Here is a 15,907-nt window from a genome sequence, read left to right on the forward strand (position 1 = left end):
TCTGATGCTCGATTTGAACTTCAGCAAGTTGTCTTCACCATGTCTAGATGCCTAAATGCATTGAGTTGCTGCCATGTGATTGGCTGATTAGCAATTTCTGTTACCAACCAACTGAACAGGTGTAAAAGTGGCCAGTGTGTGTAGATCTTTAGTAATCATTAGGGGGATCCCTGACAGGAGGAAGGAGTTCCTGATTGCCCTATATAGATCTTTAGTTGTCACAAGAGGAATGACCAGCATTAGGAAGGAGGTCCTGATTTCCCTATATATATTTTAAGTTAACAACATTAGCCCACATACAATCAAGATGAACAAAAGCAGACATACTTGAAGTCCAGTCTGGTGACAACCACAGCTTCCTCCATAGATCACAGATACATAGTCACCCAGGGACAGGGAGTGTGTTATTCATAGGATTACCAGGCGATGAGCCTTATTAAAATATATGTTAAAAAAAAGTAGGCAGAACTGCTTGAGAACAATTTTTTTATCCTCAAAAAAAATATTTTTTGCCCAGTGACTATTGTGTCAGTCCCAGCTGAGAAAAGCTTATTATACAGATCTTTAAATTGATCTCCCCTATATTTAAAGCTGAACTCCCAGTAAATATAAACAATACACAATAATGAAGCTCTATATTCATTAAAGGTCCATTCACACCAGAAACTGCATGTCTACTGTGTGTTTTATTATTGCACATTTGCATGCAATTGATGTGCCTTTTTATGCACATCTACATGTAGCTGATTTTTCTACCCACATTTGTTCTGTGAGGTCACTTCCTTCTTCTTTTTTTCATTGAGCTTTTATGTGCACTGTGATGCGTTGCACTGTGTTCAAGCACATTTATATGCGTTTGTAAGTGTTTTTGTGCATTTGTGGTGCAAGAAAAATGCAGCATGCTGTACTTTTTTCACTGCACTGTAGTGGTGTGAACTATGCCTATAGGATAACCTGGGTTTTGGACTGTCTATGCTTTTAGAATGCAGTCACAAATGCATCTAACTGCATCCAACGGCTTCTGGTGTGAATGGGTCCTGGTACATTCTGAAATGTGTTTTGTTCTTATGAATGCCCGCAGTGTAAGTGCCTGAATTTGACTTGGCATCAGTCCCTGTCAGGGACGGACTGACCATTTGGAAACTCGGGCATTCCCCGAGGGCCCGGGGTCAGTAGGGGGCCCCATGAGATGCCCCTGGTACCTTTTTCAAAGGATTTTTTAAGTTTGGGCAAGGACACAGGGGCCCCATGATCCCCTATTGCCCGGGGACCCCATGAATTGTCAGTCCACCCCTGGTCCCTGTACAGCAGAGCTCAGGAAAGGAGAGGAGGAAGCAGCACAGGGAGCCTATCAGTTGTGCAAGAAGCATGCTGATAGAAGGAGAAATCAAAGTGACAGAGAGATGAGCTGCTTCTCTTTTCACTGTCTAGTCACAGGATCTGGTAGAAGACCTGTTAGTGACAGTGAAACAGCAGCAGAGAAAGATCACAACCTCTCCCCTGCCAGGCAGGACTGTGCTTTTGGATAGTAAATCAGCTCTCTTAAATGTTTTATATTTATATATTTTGTGTATTTAGTTTTTTGCCTGGAGTCCAGCCTTAATGCAGCCCTGTAGTCATAAAAGGGACTCATTTCTAAAAAAAAAACAATTAAACAAAGAGATGTTCACAGAAGAATGCAGTTAGTACTTTTCTCTCCCATTGCCTATACTGCTGATTTCTTAAAAAGCTGAAACTGTTCCCGTCCCCATAACCATGTGCTGTAGTTCCTTCTGCTTGAGCCTATGTCATTAAAGAAACAATAGTGACATAGGGGTGGTGGATAGAACCACAGCACTCAGCAGGGGGATCGGGCATCTGATAAACCCAGAAGTATGTTAGATGCTGAAGAATCTTCGGCAGTGATGGGATGCAAAGATTGGGCAGCTGGAAAGCTAAACATTAAATATGTCCTTTACTAAATCATTGAATGCATATTTTTAAATGCAAACCGTTTAAAGACCTGAATTTGACTTGGTATCATCTACTTGCAGTTGTTGGATCCTTCTTAATAATGAATGTACATTGTCTGAGAGGTAAACAGGTATTAAGGTTGTTGCCATTGCCATAATAACATATATGTTGTAACTCTTCCTTCACAGCTATGACTCTTTCTGGAAGCTGTTTTACAGCTAAATATACTCTTTCTCAGCCCAACTGTGGATATTTGACAGCTTACTGCACCATTACCAATTTATTAAATGATACTGTGAGGAGTGATGACATGGTACTTAATTACATAGCAAGTAAGTTTTCTTATCTCTTTATTTTCAATTTTGAACTTAGCAAATTGTGCATGTTCTTTGATTGGTTCATTTGGAATGCTGTGTTTTAGTTAATGGTTCTATTCTAAAAACAATCATTGGATGAACGCCACACACATTCCTGGCATGTTCAATGAATATCGGGCATAATTTCTCTAATAGATTAATTCCTTTGATCATTAGCTCTCTCTAGTGGCCAAAATGCAGTATATTTTTTCATTGAGGTATTTCATAAAACTATACCATGTTGTGGTCATTAGATGCTGCTGATAATATAGGAATTAATCTACTAGAAAAATTACAGCCAAAATAGGTTGAGCATGCATGAATGTGCAGGACAGTCTTCTAAGCAGGGGTGTATTTACCACAAGGCAAACAAGGCATTTGCCTAGGGCGGCATTTTTCAGGGGGGCAGCAGCTTTTTTCAGGGGGGCAGTGTTGTCCCCTGAAAGAAGGAAAGGAAGAAGGGACACACGCATCACGGGGATCCTGAGAGAGGCTGATGGCTGTTAATGGTGTATGCAAAGCCTGACTCTTGTTCCAGGGGATGTTTGGAGCTGTGAAGGTGAGTGTCTTCACATGCCGAATTCACATTACTAGGTGTCATGGTGCTAAATGGATGTCACAAGCATATCTGATGTCCTCACACATAATAAGTTACAATGGTCATCTGACTGTAACATATTAGCTCCAGTGACCATGTTAGCACATTTCACCAAAGAAGCCACGGTGCGTGGTGTTATAGTAACTTTCTCCATACTGCTGAAGCCCAGGAAAGTATTAGGCTGGGACAGGGCAGCTTTAACTCCCAGAGCAGTACTAATGCAATGTTCTAGGCTGTGGCTCTGAGCAGAACAAGTGGTTAGTGACATATATTGGGCATTATAATTGTCCTTTGACAGGGATTTCCTGCTGACTTGGAGCATAATGGGATGGCACAAATGTGACATCTGTGCCCATTGAATTTTTTTTCCCCCATTTTGACAGCAGACCTCTCTGAACTAAGTTTTGAGATATGGGTATCCTGACAAAAATGGACTTGCATCCATTTATATAAGGTTACCTCTGATCCCTCACATTTAGGTCTGGAAAAACAGAAAAGAAGGCAGTCTTTTTTTGTTTATTTTTCTGATTAAAACGGATGCACGTCTGTTTACATCCACCTGTCCACAGAATTACATTGAGCTTACAATCAGGTCTACATGAAAAAAAAACTGACAGGCAGACCCATGTGAAAAGCCCATGTGAAAAAATCTTAGGCCTCATTCACATCATTACATGCAGAAAAACCGATGGGAAAAAATGCAGATTTCCCTTGCAGAGACACAAGTTCATGTGCGTTTCAGTGAGTTTTATACATGTTGCAGATTCCTGAGCAGAGAAAAATCCTCACCTGATACTAGTGTTGTGTTGTGAACATGGCACATAGAGAACAATTGATTTTGTTGTGCCCTTGCAGAATGGGTGCAGAAATACTCGCATATCTGCGCCATGGTGTGAACCAGGCCTTTAAGCTACCTGCTCCCTGTTCAGATCTGAGGGACGTCTAAGGGACGTCTTCCAGCACCAACTTCCTTTTTTCTTTTGACCAACTGATGAGAGGTGCAAAGATTGCTTTTGCTGGAAGATTAGTTTCACCACTAGTGATGAACAAAGGTTTGGACTGAACCCAGTTTGGTCGAAACGTGCAGGAAGCGGTCACACGATAGCGGTGGGGATGTTGGTTTCATCACTTACCTAATATGGTCACATTAGGACAGGTCGTTGACCAAATATGGCCATGTGACCCTATGGGGTCAATGATGTCTTTAGCATCCCAGCCCATTTGTTAAGTGCAGCCTCAGGGCTAGGTATTCCCCAGCTGTAGCTGTTTGGGCCAGTGGCCCGCTAGCATGTGACAGCTTCCCGCATGCTTGGGTTGAACCTTAGCTCATCACTGTTCATTGTGCCCACCAAGAACTACAGCACCATGACATTCTTTATCTGTTGCAGTTCCATAAGCCCACAAAAACTTGTGTGTACCATGAAAGGGCAGTGTCATCTTGTTTTAACCCTCTGCATGTTGTTAAGGTGTTTTGAGATGTGTTAATAGCCTTTATTTTTGCAAGGATTAAATGTCACCATCATTTTAAAGACTTTTATTGTGGCGCAGGTATGTGAAAGATTAATGCAGCAGGTTTGTCAGCAGGTTGTGCTGGTTTCTAGTTGCTGAGCACTCTATCCTTGTGGATCAATCCTTCATGACTTGCTAGATACCTGTTGCCACCTTGCTGACAAACAGAGTGATCTTCCACATGTACACATCAATCGCATTACATTACATGTGAGATAAAAATCAAAGCTATGTTAAGTGCAAAAATAGAAATTCCATCATGTGACCACAACGTTCTTTTAACAACACTTACAACAACAATAAAGCAGACCATTAAGTAAAGATAACCTAATTTTTGCTAACTGTAAAAGAATATAAAAACTCCAAAAACAGTGAAATGTTCTTAGACTTCATCTTTGGGTCTGTTCACTTAGGCATATGATGCCCAATTTGAGCATTCATGGTACTTACTGCTCAGTCTTTAGGCCCCAACACCCAGTAGTGGGAGCACTGAGCCAGTGTCTCATGTAATATTTCCCTAGTCCCTAATGGTCCTCTGAAGCATATCTCCCGTTTTCAAACATGCTGGTAGTATGGTCCAGTCTCTGACCATACCCACATCTCTAACAGTATGGTAGAAATCTCTGACAGTACTCTTTAGTCGCCTGGGGATGTCAGAGGCCTCATCCCCCCCCCACCTTTTTTCCAGTAAATTGACCATCACTAACCTAGGCAGCGGTGACATGACACAACCTTCCCACAGCCTCCTGGGAAACCTGGGGATCTTAAATTTCATACGAATGCACCCCCTGTGAATAGGTAAAATAGATCAAGTTCAAATTATATATTGTCTGATGTTTTAGCCATCTCACAAATTTTAGAAAGTATGACAAGAACAATTAGGAAGTCCATGGAAATCCAGGAATTTATTGAATATTTATAAAATTATTATAATCCCCAGCAGTCCTTTATACAAACATAAAGTCAAAGTTATTTAAATAAAAAGCTGATGGGGAGATTCTAAATATTATCATATGATTGCTACATTTATGGTCATTATAATTCCATGTACATGCACTTGAGATGCTGAAAGTCTACCACATAAAAACCCTCATTGTCTTGTATCAGCAAGAGTGTTGTTCTATGCACACAGCGCACGTTTGTCAAGGACAAAAAAAATGAAGGGTGCAGGGATGAAAGTATGCCCAGTAATTTAGTCATGGGCAAGCATGATCAGTCAAGGCCTGGACTGAGCGAAGTATAAGGGAGGGCCAGCATGACTGGGGCGTGCAGACGAGGCGGAGAGTGTAATTTGGGTAGAGTATAGGCAAGGAAAAAGGGGATGGGGGGTGGTTACTTACTTGATTGGTGTACGCAGCATTGTGGGTGGTCTTGCAGGATTTGAAATGGGGGGTTGGGTCTTGTCGGAGTCAGTCGGAGCTTGTGCCATCACGGAGGTGGTTTCTGCCGCCCTCCCGCCCTGAAGTTGGTTTGTATTCTGTTTGTTGTGTTGGTTATAGTTTTGTCGTTGTGTTTGTTCCGGTGTTGTTTTGCTGTTTGATGGGTTGTTCGTGGTGTTTGCTTTATGTGGGTTCATGGCGTTTGTTCAGGGTTCAGGACAGCTGTTGTGTCCCGAAGTGTTTGTTCGTTTGTCATGGCAGCCGGCAGGGGTCGATGGCTCTTTGAAGGCGGTGGTGGAGTGACAAGTTGAGGAATTATGGGTTGGGCCCATCGTAGGTATGGGTGTCCCTTCCCAATAAAAGGTCATGTTGGTAATGTGGGAGTTCATTTGGCTGTATCTGGGTTAAGTAACAGTAGTATTGTCCCCGAGGCGGTGTAGTAGCGGCTGGGGGCCTTTCATTGGGTATCAGATACAGCCGAGTTGGTGATGGGAGTAATGGTGCCTTCAGAGACCTTGGACCCGGGTGGTATTTTACTGTCAGGTATCAATTGAGTTACTGTAAGAAATTTATGTTTGAGTTATGTTAAATAAATGGCTGCTATGACCGGTTTTACACCAAAAAGAGAGTTGCGTGTTTATCTGGGTGGAAAGGTTTTGAAGGGGTGGTGGTGTTTTTAAGGGGGGGTAGGTAAATATTAGCCTCGGGGATTCTGCAAGTCCAACAGTCATGTGTTCATACAGTGCACGAACCTGAAATAGAAATTTTACTACAACACAGGTGCTGTCAAAGGAAGATGGATGTACTGGGCTTCACATTTAGTGATTTTATGGCAATGTAAAATAATTATTTTAGGTAACTGTAATTTAATAAATAAAATGTGTAACATGGTAATGAACCCTTGTTTTAAATTCATTTTCTCTGCAGATCCAAAATGCGAAGGTTCGCCCCCTGGTTTATCAGTTGTCATTGGTGCTGGAGAAGCAAACCAAAACTACATGGTTTCCTGTCAGCAGATTAATTCCAATCTGGAAGGAACTTGTACTTTCACTTGCAATGGAACCACGTGGATAAAGACCAGCGATAAGTGTGTTAATAAAGTTCTCAACAGCCTGAGCAACCAAGCTGCGGTATGTTTATTTACAGTGCTTTTTCAGCCATATGCCACAACATGACAACATAACATCCAAAGACACAACTAGGACACCTGCCTAGGCCATAGAGAAGTTAAGCGATACAACTGCGCACCAGAATACAATCTGCCCACTTGTAAGGCACCATGAAAAGGGACATAATTTTTTTTTATATTACCAGTACATATAACATCATAACCATTTACACATACAGTATGTTGTACATTCACATCAGTCCCTGCCCTCAAGAAGCTTACAATCTAAGGTCCCTAACCCACATCCTAAGGCCAATTTAGACAGGAGCCAATTAACCTACCAGCATGTCTTTGGAGTCTGGGAGGAAACCCACACAGGCACAGGGAGAACAAAAGGGGGAGATCAGTGGTGTTCAGGTAATCAGTAAGGGGCAGGGGCGGACTGACAACTCATAGGACCCCAGAGCAATAGGAGATCATGGGGCCCCCTGTGTCCTGCCTACACTCAAGCCTCATCAAGATATTATGGGCATGTGACAGGTACTATTACACCTCTAATGTCTCTCACTAAGTGCTATTCCCTATATATAACACTGATATGTGTACATTGATATCTGTACACTGACTGCTATTCCTTATATATAGAACACTGATGTCTGTACACTGACTGCTTTACTCAGTGTACAGATGTCAGTGTTATATATAGGGAATAGCAGTCAGTGTACAGATATCAATGTACAAATATCAGTGTTATATATAGGGAATAGCTGTACCTGGGGGTTACACACTGACCTGCTGCACACAAGGTAGGCTGCCAGCAGCTCAGCGACGACTCCACTCTGCACTGTACCGTCCTCCAGATCTCCAAGTTAGCACCCACAGCTGTGATGTGGATCCGCCCCACCGCTGAATCCCCCAGGAGGAGAGGTAGCCGGAGAGTCTGCCGCTGCCCCATGCACCATCACTTTCTGATCCCAGCTAGCATGAGCCCTCTCCTATAGCTGCATGAACCACCGGCTGTGATTCCCAGTGCGTATTGACCCCTCGGGGCTTGCTTAAACCTCCTTTCTGCATAGAAGCTGTGGGCATATCCAGGGGGCAGGTTAACCCTCTCGTGGGGCCCTTTACTGATTCCAGGCCATCGGGCACCGCGCCAATGCCTGACTGGTCAGTCCGCCCCTGTTAAGGGGATCACCGGATTAGTATCATAAAAGATGAATGATATGATTATCAATAGTCTTTATAACGTCAATAAAACGTCCATAATCTAAATTCCAGAAAACGTGTCCAAAAAGCTGCCAGCTGTCAAAGTAGAAGCTCCTCTTTAGTAAGGATAAAAGGAAGGGAACACAGCAGCGCTTTTCTGAGTGCAATATGAATCATAAAACCATTTAATGAATATATGAAGAGCAACTCACAAAATTAGCATAAAGGATCGCATATCACATAAGATGGCCTCCCCTGTAGATAATCTTCTCCAGGCCGCTGGGGCGTGATCTGTGAATTGCTTGGCTGCACTGATGGTTTCCAGATCTCCAAGATGCTGAGGAATCTGAAGCTGCCAACTGTCATGTCATTGGAAGCAGATGTCAGAGGGCGGGTTGGCTGACTGGCATGCGCTTGGAGCATGCATACTCCTTCCTCAGGCCAGGTTTTTGCTTGGAAAAGCCATTATTATTAATCAAATGTTAAAAGCAAATTTAATTTTGACATACTTCCAGAGACATTTGGCAAGTCGATTCTGAGCGTTTTCAAAGAATATTTGTTTAAAAATATGCTAGTATAGTATATGGCCAGCTTTAGCCCTATCAGAGCTTTTCACAATGCCAGATTCAAATAGGTTCTATAATATATTAGCACTCAATATTACACTTATTCATAAGAACATGCATAAACTGTTTCAAATTACAAAATAGTCAAAAACATTAACAAAAATACTTACCTTGTGTTTAAAGTACATCTGGATATAGTAGTAGATCCAATTTTTCAAACATATACAGTGGGGGAAATAATTATTTGATCCCCTACAGATTTTGTAAGTTTGCCCACTTACAAAGAAATGAAGGGTCTATAATTTTTATCATAGGTGTATTTTAAATAATAGAGACAGAATTACAACCAAAAATCCAGAAAAAACACGATACAAATGTTATAAATTGAATTGCAGTTCAGTGAGTAAAATAAGTATTTGATCCCCTACCAACCAACAATTCTGGCTCCCACAGACTGGCTATGTGCTCATGTTGTACACAGATTAGTCCTGTCACTTTAAGAAGGTGTTCCTAATGACAACTCGTTATGTGTATAAAAGACACCTGTTCACAGAATCACTTTCTTGGGCACCACCATGGGCAAGATCAACGAGCTGCCAAAGGACATCAGGGACAAGATTGCAGACCTGCACAAGGCTTGAATGGGCTACAAGACAATCAGCAAGAAGCTTTGTAAGAAGGAGACAACTGTTGGAGTGAAAGAAATACAAAATAACCATCAATCGCCCTCGGTCTGGACCTCCATGCAAGATTTTTCCTCCATGGGGTAGGGATAATCATGAGAAAAGTGAAGGATCACCCCAGAACTACACAGGAGGAGCTTGTGAATGATCTCAAGGCAGTTGGGACCACAGTCACCAAACAAACCATTGGTAACATAATACGCCACCATGGATTGAAATCCTGCAGCGCCTGCAAGGTCCCCCTCCTCAAGAAGGCACATGTACAGGCCTGTCTGAAGTTTGCCAATGAACATCTAAATAATTCAGAGAAGGATTGGGAGAAAGTGTTGTGGTCAGATGAGACTAAAATTGAGTTATTTGGCATTAACTCAACTCTCCTTGTTTGAAGGAAGAAAAATGCTGACTATGATCCTAAGAACACCATCCCTGCAGTCAAGCACGGAGGTGGACACATTATGCTTTGGGGCTGTTTCTCTGCTAAAGGTACAGGCCGACTTTGCCGCATTGAGGGGCCAACGGACAGGTCCATGTATTTTAAAATCTTAATAAAACCTTCTTCCCTCAGCCAGAACACTGAAGATGGGTCATGGATGAGTCTTCCAGCATGAGAATGACCCAAAATATACCGCCAAGGCAACAAACAAGTGGCTCAAGAAGAAGCACATTAATGTCATGGAGTGGCCTACTCAGTCCCCAGACCATAATCCTATATGAAATTTATGGAGGTGTCAGGGATCGCTCCCTCGCCGTCACACAGCTGTGCATCGGCGCCGGAGCCCTGTCAGCCGCGGCGGTGCGAGTACGCATGCGCGGGAGCGTGCAAGTGCGCGCATGTGCACTAACATACACACCACTGAAAGGCAGGCTATTTAAACCACCATCACAGTTTAGCCTTAGCCTTCTGGTCTATAATGTTCTGCACATCATAACCTGATTCTGTTGCCTATATCTGATCTGACCCTGACTAAGAAAGAACTCCACCTGCACCGACCCAGCTTATCCCTGATTATCCACTTGCCTGCTCCCTTGTACCTGATCCGCTCGATTGATCCTGACCCAGCTTGTCTGACACTGCTGCACATACTTACCTGCTGCTGAACCTACATTCCTGCACCTGGCCTGCACCCTGGTTACCACCATATCTGCCTGCTGCCACACCTACGCTCCTGTGTCCGCACCTGGTCTGCATCCTGGTTGCTGCCATACCTGCCTGCTGCTGCACCCACGTTCCTGCATCCGCACCTGGTCTGCATCTTCTGGGTCCTCACCTGCCTACCATCATCTCCAGACCCACCCGGCACTAATGCCACTCCTGACATCTGTCCCCACTATCAGGGGCTCCGAGCGGGAGTAGTAACATGACGCCTCCTTTCCACGTCAGGCTCCCTACCTACATGACAGGATGGAGCTGAAATTTTGAGTTGCCAAGAAGCCTGAAGGACTTAGAGAAGATTTGTAAAGAAGAGTGGACCAAAATTCCTCCTGAGATGTTTGCAAACCTGGTAACCAACTACAAGACATGTCCTACCTCTTTGCTTGCCAACAAGGGCTTCACCACCAAGTACTAAGTCATGTTTTGCTTCGGGATCAAATACTTATTTTACTCACTGAATTGCATCTCCGTTTATAACATTTGTATCATGTATTTTTTTCTGAATGTGTGGTTGATATTCTGTCTCTATCATTTAAAATACACTTATGATAAAAATCATAGACCCTTCATTTCTTTGTAAGTGGGCAAACTTACAAAATCTGCAGGGGATAAAATTATTTTTCCTACTGTACTTGGCACAGTATATATATTACATTCATATAATCAAGATAATGCATCTCCTGTCATACTACATATTTGCTAAGTGAACTTTATTGTATAATTTTACAGGATCTGAGTACAAGCCCGATCCCTAACCAACAAGTTCCCTCTATTGTTGCTCTGTTAAATAACACCGTAAGCCAGAATCCAGAGATAACTAGTTCACCTAACAACATTCAGCTTGTGATCAACATATTACAGCAGGTTGGAAGTGTTGTTACATCAGTGCCAACAACGGTTATGCAGGTAAGCAGGGAATATTTATGAGGTTTGCTGCCTAGACATTCTGCCTAACCTGTCTACTGTATGTAATCTGATTATATCTGTCTATCTATTCATCTTACTCTAGGACAGTGGTCTCCAAATATCAGCTCGGGGGGACTTATTTGGCCCTTTGCTTGCTTACCCAGCCCTTGGGGCACTATTTCATCCACTGATACCAGCAATGGGGAATAATTCCCCCCACTGAAAGAAATAGAGGGGCACAATTCCTCTCAATGACACCAATGATGGGGCACAATACCTTCCAATAACACCAATGAAGGGGCACAATTCCTCCCTTTTGATACCAAAGATGGGTCATCATTTTTTCTCACTGATGCCAGCACCTTTTCTACTCCCAGTGGCCACAGTCCAGCCCCCCTAAAAGTCTGAAGGTCAATAAACTGGCTCTTTGTTTAGAAAGTTTGGAGACCCCTGCTCTAAGAGTTCGCAAACACACCTAAATATACAGTATATACATATACAGTGTGTGTGTGTGTGTATATATATATATATATATATATATATATATATAATATAAATATTATCTATTAAAGTGACTGTAAGGAAATATGTTTAATTAACTGGCATCCATTTTGTATAATGCCTCCATTTCTAGATGTGTGAACAGTTAGTTTCGCTTGTAAATTCTCTCGTTTTCTGAGAGCAGTTTCTATTTCACTGTAAACGGAACCACCTTATATGGTATCTCTCAGCTATTTGCTGTTTCTGTTCTTCACATAACTATATTGATAAGAATGGAATGTTTCATTGGTCATCCTGAGATTAAGCAACGCCTGCTGAGTTCTGTATAACAGTTCTTGTCATGCATTAAACTTTCAGAGATTTAGCTTGCACACTATGGTGTCCGGAGCTTTATTTCACCCAGGCCTGGTGGGAAAATAATTGAGGACATTATGGGCTACAGACATAGGCTACTTCCTATCAGTGACTCAACAACATTTCAACATTTTACAAATCATTATACATACCGTTTTATGTGAAGGTACAGAGAGAAGCCAAGAGTCTATTTTTTTTTCTTTTTTAGCGTTTTGATAGATTCAATCCTTACTCAAGTACAGGGGCCAATTTTTCATTTTTTTTTCTAATGATGCAAACTGTGAGTAAAACAATTAACAACTGATGGGATTTGGAGACAGTAGACATGTAGGGTATATGTCAATCTAATGGCATAAACATCTTCCTAGAGCAGATATCTGCAATGACAAGGTTTACAGACTGTAGTTTTGTCACAAGGTTTCCGATTACTAATGGCAGAAAAAAAAACAAATTAGGAAATTATTTAAAAAAATGTCCAGAATCTCGCATTTCTTATTTCACACATGCGCCATTGCCAATAATTAGATGATAACTTTCTGATGAGAACCTGGCTTATGATCTAATGTATCAGGAGATGGTCAAATACGCATGAGTAAACTCACAATAAGCTCCAGTATGATGACAGATTTATATTGTTTTCAATGTTCTACGCCAGCCTTTCTCAACCAGGGTTCCATGGAACTTTTGGGTTCCTCCAAAGAATTCTAGGAGTTCCTTGAGCAACAAGCAATATGCCTTAACAAAATTAGCAATTTCCTCCATTTTCCCTGTCCAAAGACATCATTGATATACCTGTACCAGGTAAGAATCCTGAAGAGGTACATTTACAAGGTCACATCCCTGAACAGGTGCCTTTCCTATGCTCCGAAATATAAATTTGTGTAAGCCAGAGCACATTTTTTGCCGATTACCGTACCTTGGGCTTGGCAATAGCTGCCATTATTAAACATAAATGTGTTACTGGTCCGGATAAACTTCTGCAAATCCACTACAAAACTAGTGTGTTTATGTTTCATCCATACATCTAGTAGTTAAAACTTTTTTCATCACTGTCAGGCCTAAATTATGAGGAATCAAGGAATGCAAAACCTCAATATCATATGTCATCAGTATTGCTCCCTTGGGGTACAGTAATATTGTATAGTAATGTTAGCATATGATGGTTAGGATGTCACAAATAGTTTTAAGATTTTATTGATATACTCATTCACTTTCTCAGTCAATCCTGCTGATCCTTTGCCTCTCATGCAAGCTGTAATCCCTCCCTCCTTGACTGTTTTTTTTATTCACTCCCCTTATGTATGATATCACTCCCATGTGGAAAAACAGAAACCACTGGTGCCACTTCTTTATTACCTTCTTCCAACACCCCATTTTTCCTCATTAGTGCCCCCCCTAGTGCCCTATTTGCCTTTCCTTTGTGATACCACTTCTCTGAATAAATGTGTTTCCCTCCACTCTCCTCTTCACTTTCAGATGAACTGCTCTCTGGTGTGGAGTGTCTTCCCATATTATGTTGTTTTGTATTCTAGAGTTTGTGATATCACTTCCTCCTCCTTCCTACACAATTCTTCACAAAGAGTTCACCATCTACTAATTCAGAATCTTTTAATTTAAATTTATCTATCAATTCTAAATCTTTCTGGTTTTATTTACAGGACTTCCTAAACTCTGTCAGCATCGTTGTGGATAACTCAACGACAACCACTTGGAGCCAGGTTCAGAATAAAACCACAGAAAGTTCGACTCTGTTAAATACAGTAGAATCATTTGCAAAGAAGCTGGAGTTCAGTGACACTGGAATTAATATAACTAAGAAAAACGTCCAGTTACTTGGCAGTATAGCAAGCAGCTTGCCAAATAATTATGATGCCAGTTTTAATTTCAATGATGTGAACAATTTAACTGGCAACATTGTAATTAACAAAACAATCCTGGACAATATTCCGAAGGATACAAAAATTGTGAGTGTTGCCTATGCTACTTTAAAAGATATCATAGGTGTCCCTCAAAACTCTACTTCCGATTTGACTGTGAATGGTCTTGTCATGACAACAGTTTTGTCACGCAGTCAATCTGAATTCAAGATTGGGATGGATTTTAAAATGAGTAATTCCTCACTGACAAATGCCAGCTGTGTATGGTGGAACTTCACAAAGCAAGATTGGGATAACACTGGCTGCCAACTACGTAGCCAGATAACCAGTGACATTGTTAAGTGTATTTGTGATCATTTGACATCCTTTTCTATTCTCATGTCAACAAGTGAACTATCACCAGAAGCTGAGATAGTATTATCCTTTATTACATACATTGGTATGGGCATCTCCATGCTCAGCTTAGTGGTCTGTATCATAATTGAAGCCATGATCTGGAAGTCTGTCACCAAGAACAAGACCTCCTACCTTCGCCATGTCTGTATCATGAACATTGCAGTCACACTTTTATTGGCTGATATCTGGTTTATCATTGGTGCATCTATGAATACAACAGATAAAATTCAAGCCTGTATAGCAGCAACGTTTTTTGCACATCTCTTTTATCTTTGTGTCTTCTTCTGGATGTTAACAATGGGATTGATACTATTCTACCGTCTAATGTGTGTCTTCCATGATCTGAGCAAGACAATCATGATGGGAATTTCATTCTTCCTGGGATACGGATGCCCTGTTATTATTGCAGTGATCACTGTTGCAGTCACTCAGCCTTCCAACACCTACCTGTATCCCAAAAAATGTTGGCTGAGTATTACAGAAAGCAAAGCATTCCTTGCATTTGCATTACCAGCTTTAACCATCTTATTAGTGAATTTTATCACCTTGCTGGTGGTAATTATTAAAGTTCTCAGACCTTCAGTAGGGGATAAACCTAAGAAAGAGGAAAAGAGCACCTTAAACCATATCACAAAATGTATACTCATCCTAACACCTCTACTCGGCCTGACCTGGGCCTTTGGCATCGGGACAATGGCAAGCACGTCTATTGCCATCCATGGAATTTTTGCAGCATTGAATTCACTTCAGGTAAGTGATATGCTTCTAGAAAAGGTCCTTGTAGTCTTTGCTGAAATTTCATATAGTTAACTTCCAATTTTAACTATGATATGATTGATAGAAAAAATTTACTTGAAGAAAAATAATTTACCTTTACGAAAACCCACTTTCCAATAACTGCAAGTCCTCTTTCTTAGGCCATTCTTAGCAACCAGTCAGTGGATGGCCATTCCTCTCCTTTTATTAAGGCCAATTCACACATATGAATGGCACTAACCTACACATTTTTGTCCATTGATGCATTACATTAGGACCGCTCATCCATTTTGAATGGGCTCTTAATGGGCTTTAACACATGGAAAATTGCAATTGGACCAGGGGCGGACTGACCATTTGGGAACTTAGGCACTGCCCGAGGGCCCGGGGTCAGTAGGGGGCCCCATGAGATACCCCTGGTACCTTTTCATAGGCTTTTTTGGGTGTGGTTTAAGTGTGGGTGAGGACACAGGTGCCCCATGACAGGTGCCCCAGATGTCTTTGCTTTTACTGTATATGTGCATTAGGGCGCCATTCAAAATAAATGGCAACACATATGTTTTCTGCTAATACGTGGAGTTTTTGGCACTAGGGTTATTAAAGGAG

The 15,907-nt window shown here is 41.6% G+C and overlaps 1 protein-coding gene across 2 annotated transcripts in view; it reads left to right on the forward strand.

Annotated features, from left to right (window-relative positions):
- The window catches only part of LOC149455743 (adhesion G protein-coupled receptor F5-like), a 268,072-nt gene that overhangs the window by 234,756 nt on the left and 17,409 nt on the right, over positions 1-15,907 (forward strand). For both annotated transcript variants that reach the window (XM_089685891.1, XM_089685890.1), the window contains exons 14-17: positions 2,142-2,285; positions 6,723-6,925; positions 11,241-11,417; positions 13,931-15,295. In XM_089685891.1, coding sequence (XP_089542017.1) covers positions 2,142-2,285; positions 6,723-6,925; positions 11,241-11,417; positions 13,931-15,295 — 1,889 coding nt within the window. The remainder of the gene's footprint in view (positions 1-2,141; positions 2,286-6,722; positions 6,926-11,240; positions 11,418-13,930; positions 15,296-15,907) is intronic.

The sequence above is a fragment of the Staurois parvus genome, unplaced genomic scaffold (assembly GCF_062004578.1).
Source record: "Staurois parvus isolate SC_StPar_1 unplaced genomic scaffold, SC_StPar_1.0 ptg000388l, whole genome shotgun sequence".
Lineage (NCBI taxonomy): Eukaryota > Metazoa > Chordata > Amphibia > Anura > Ranidae > Staurois > Staurois parvus.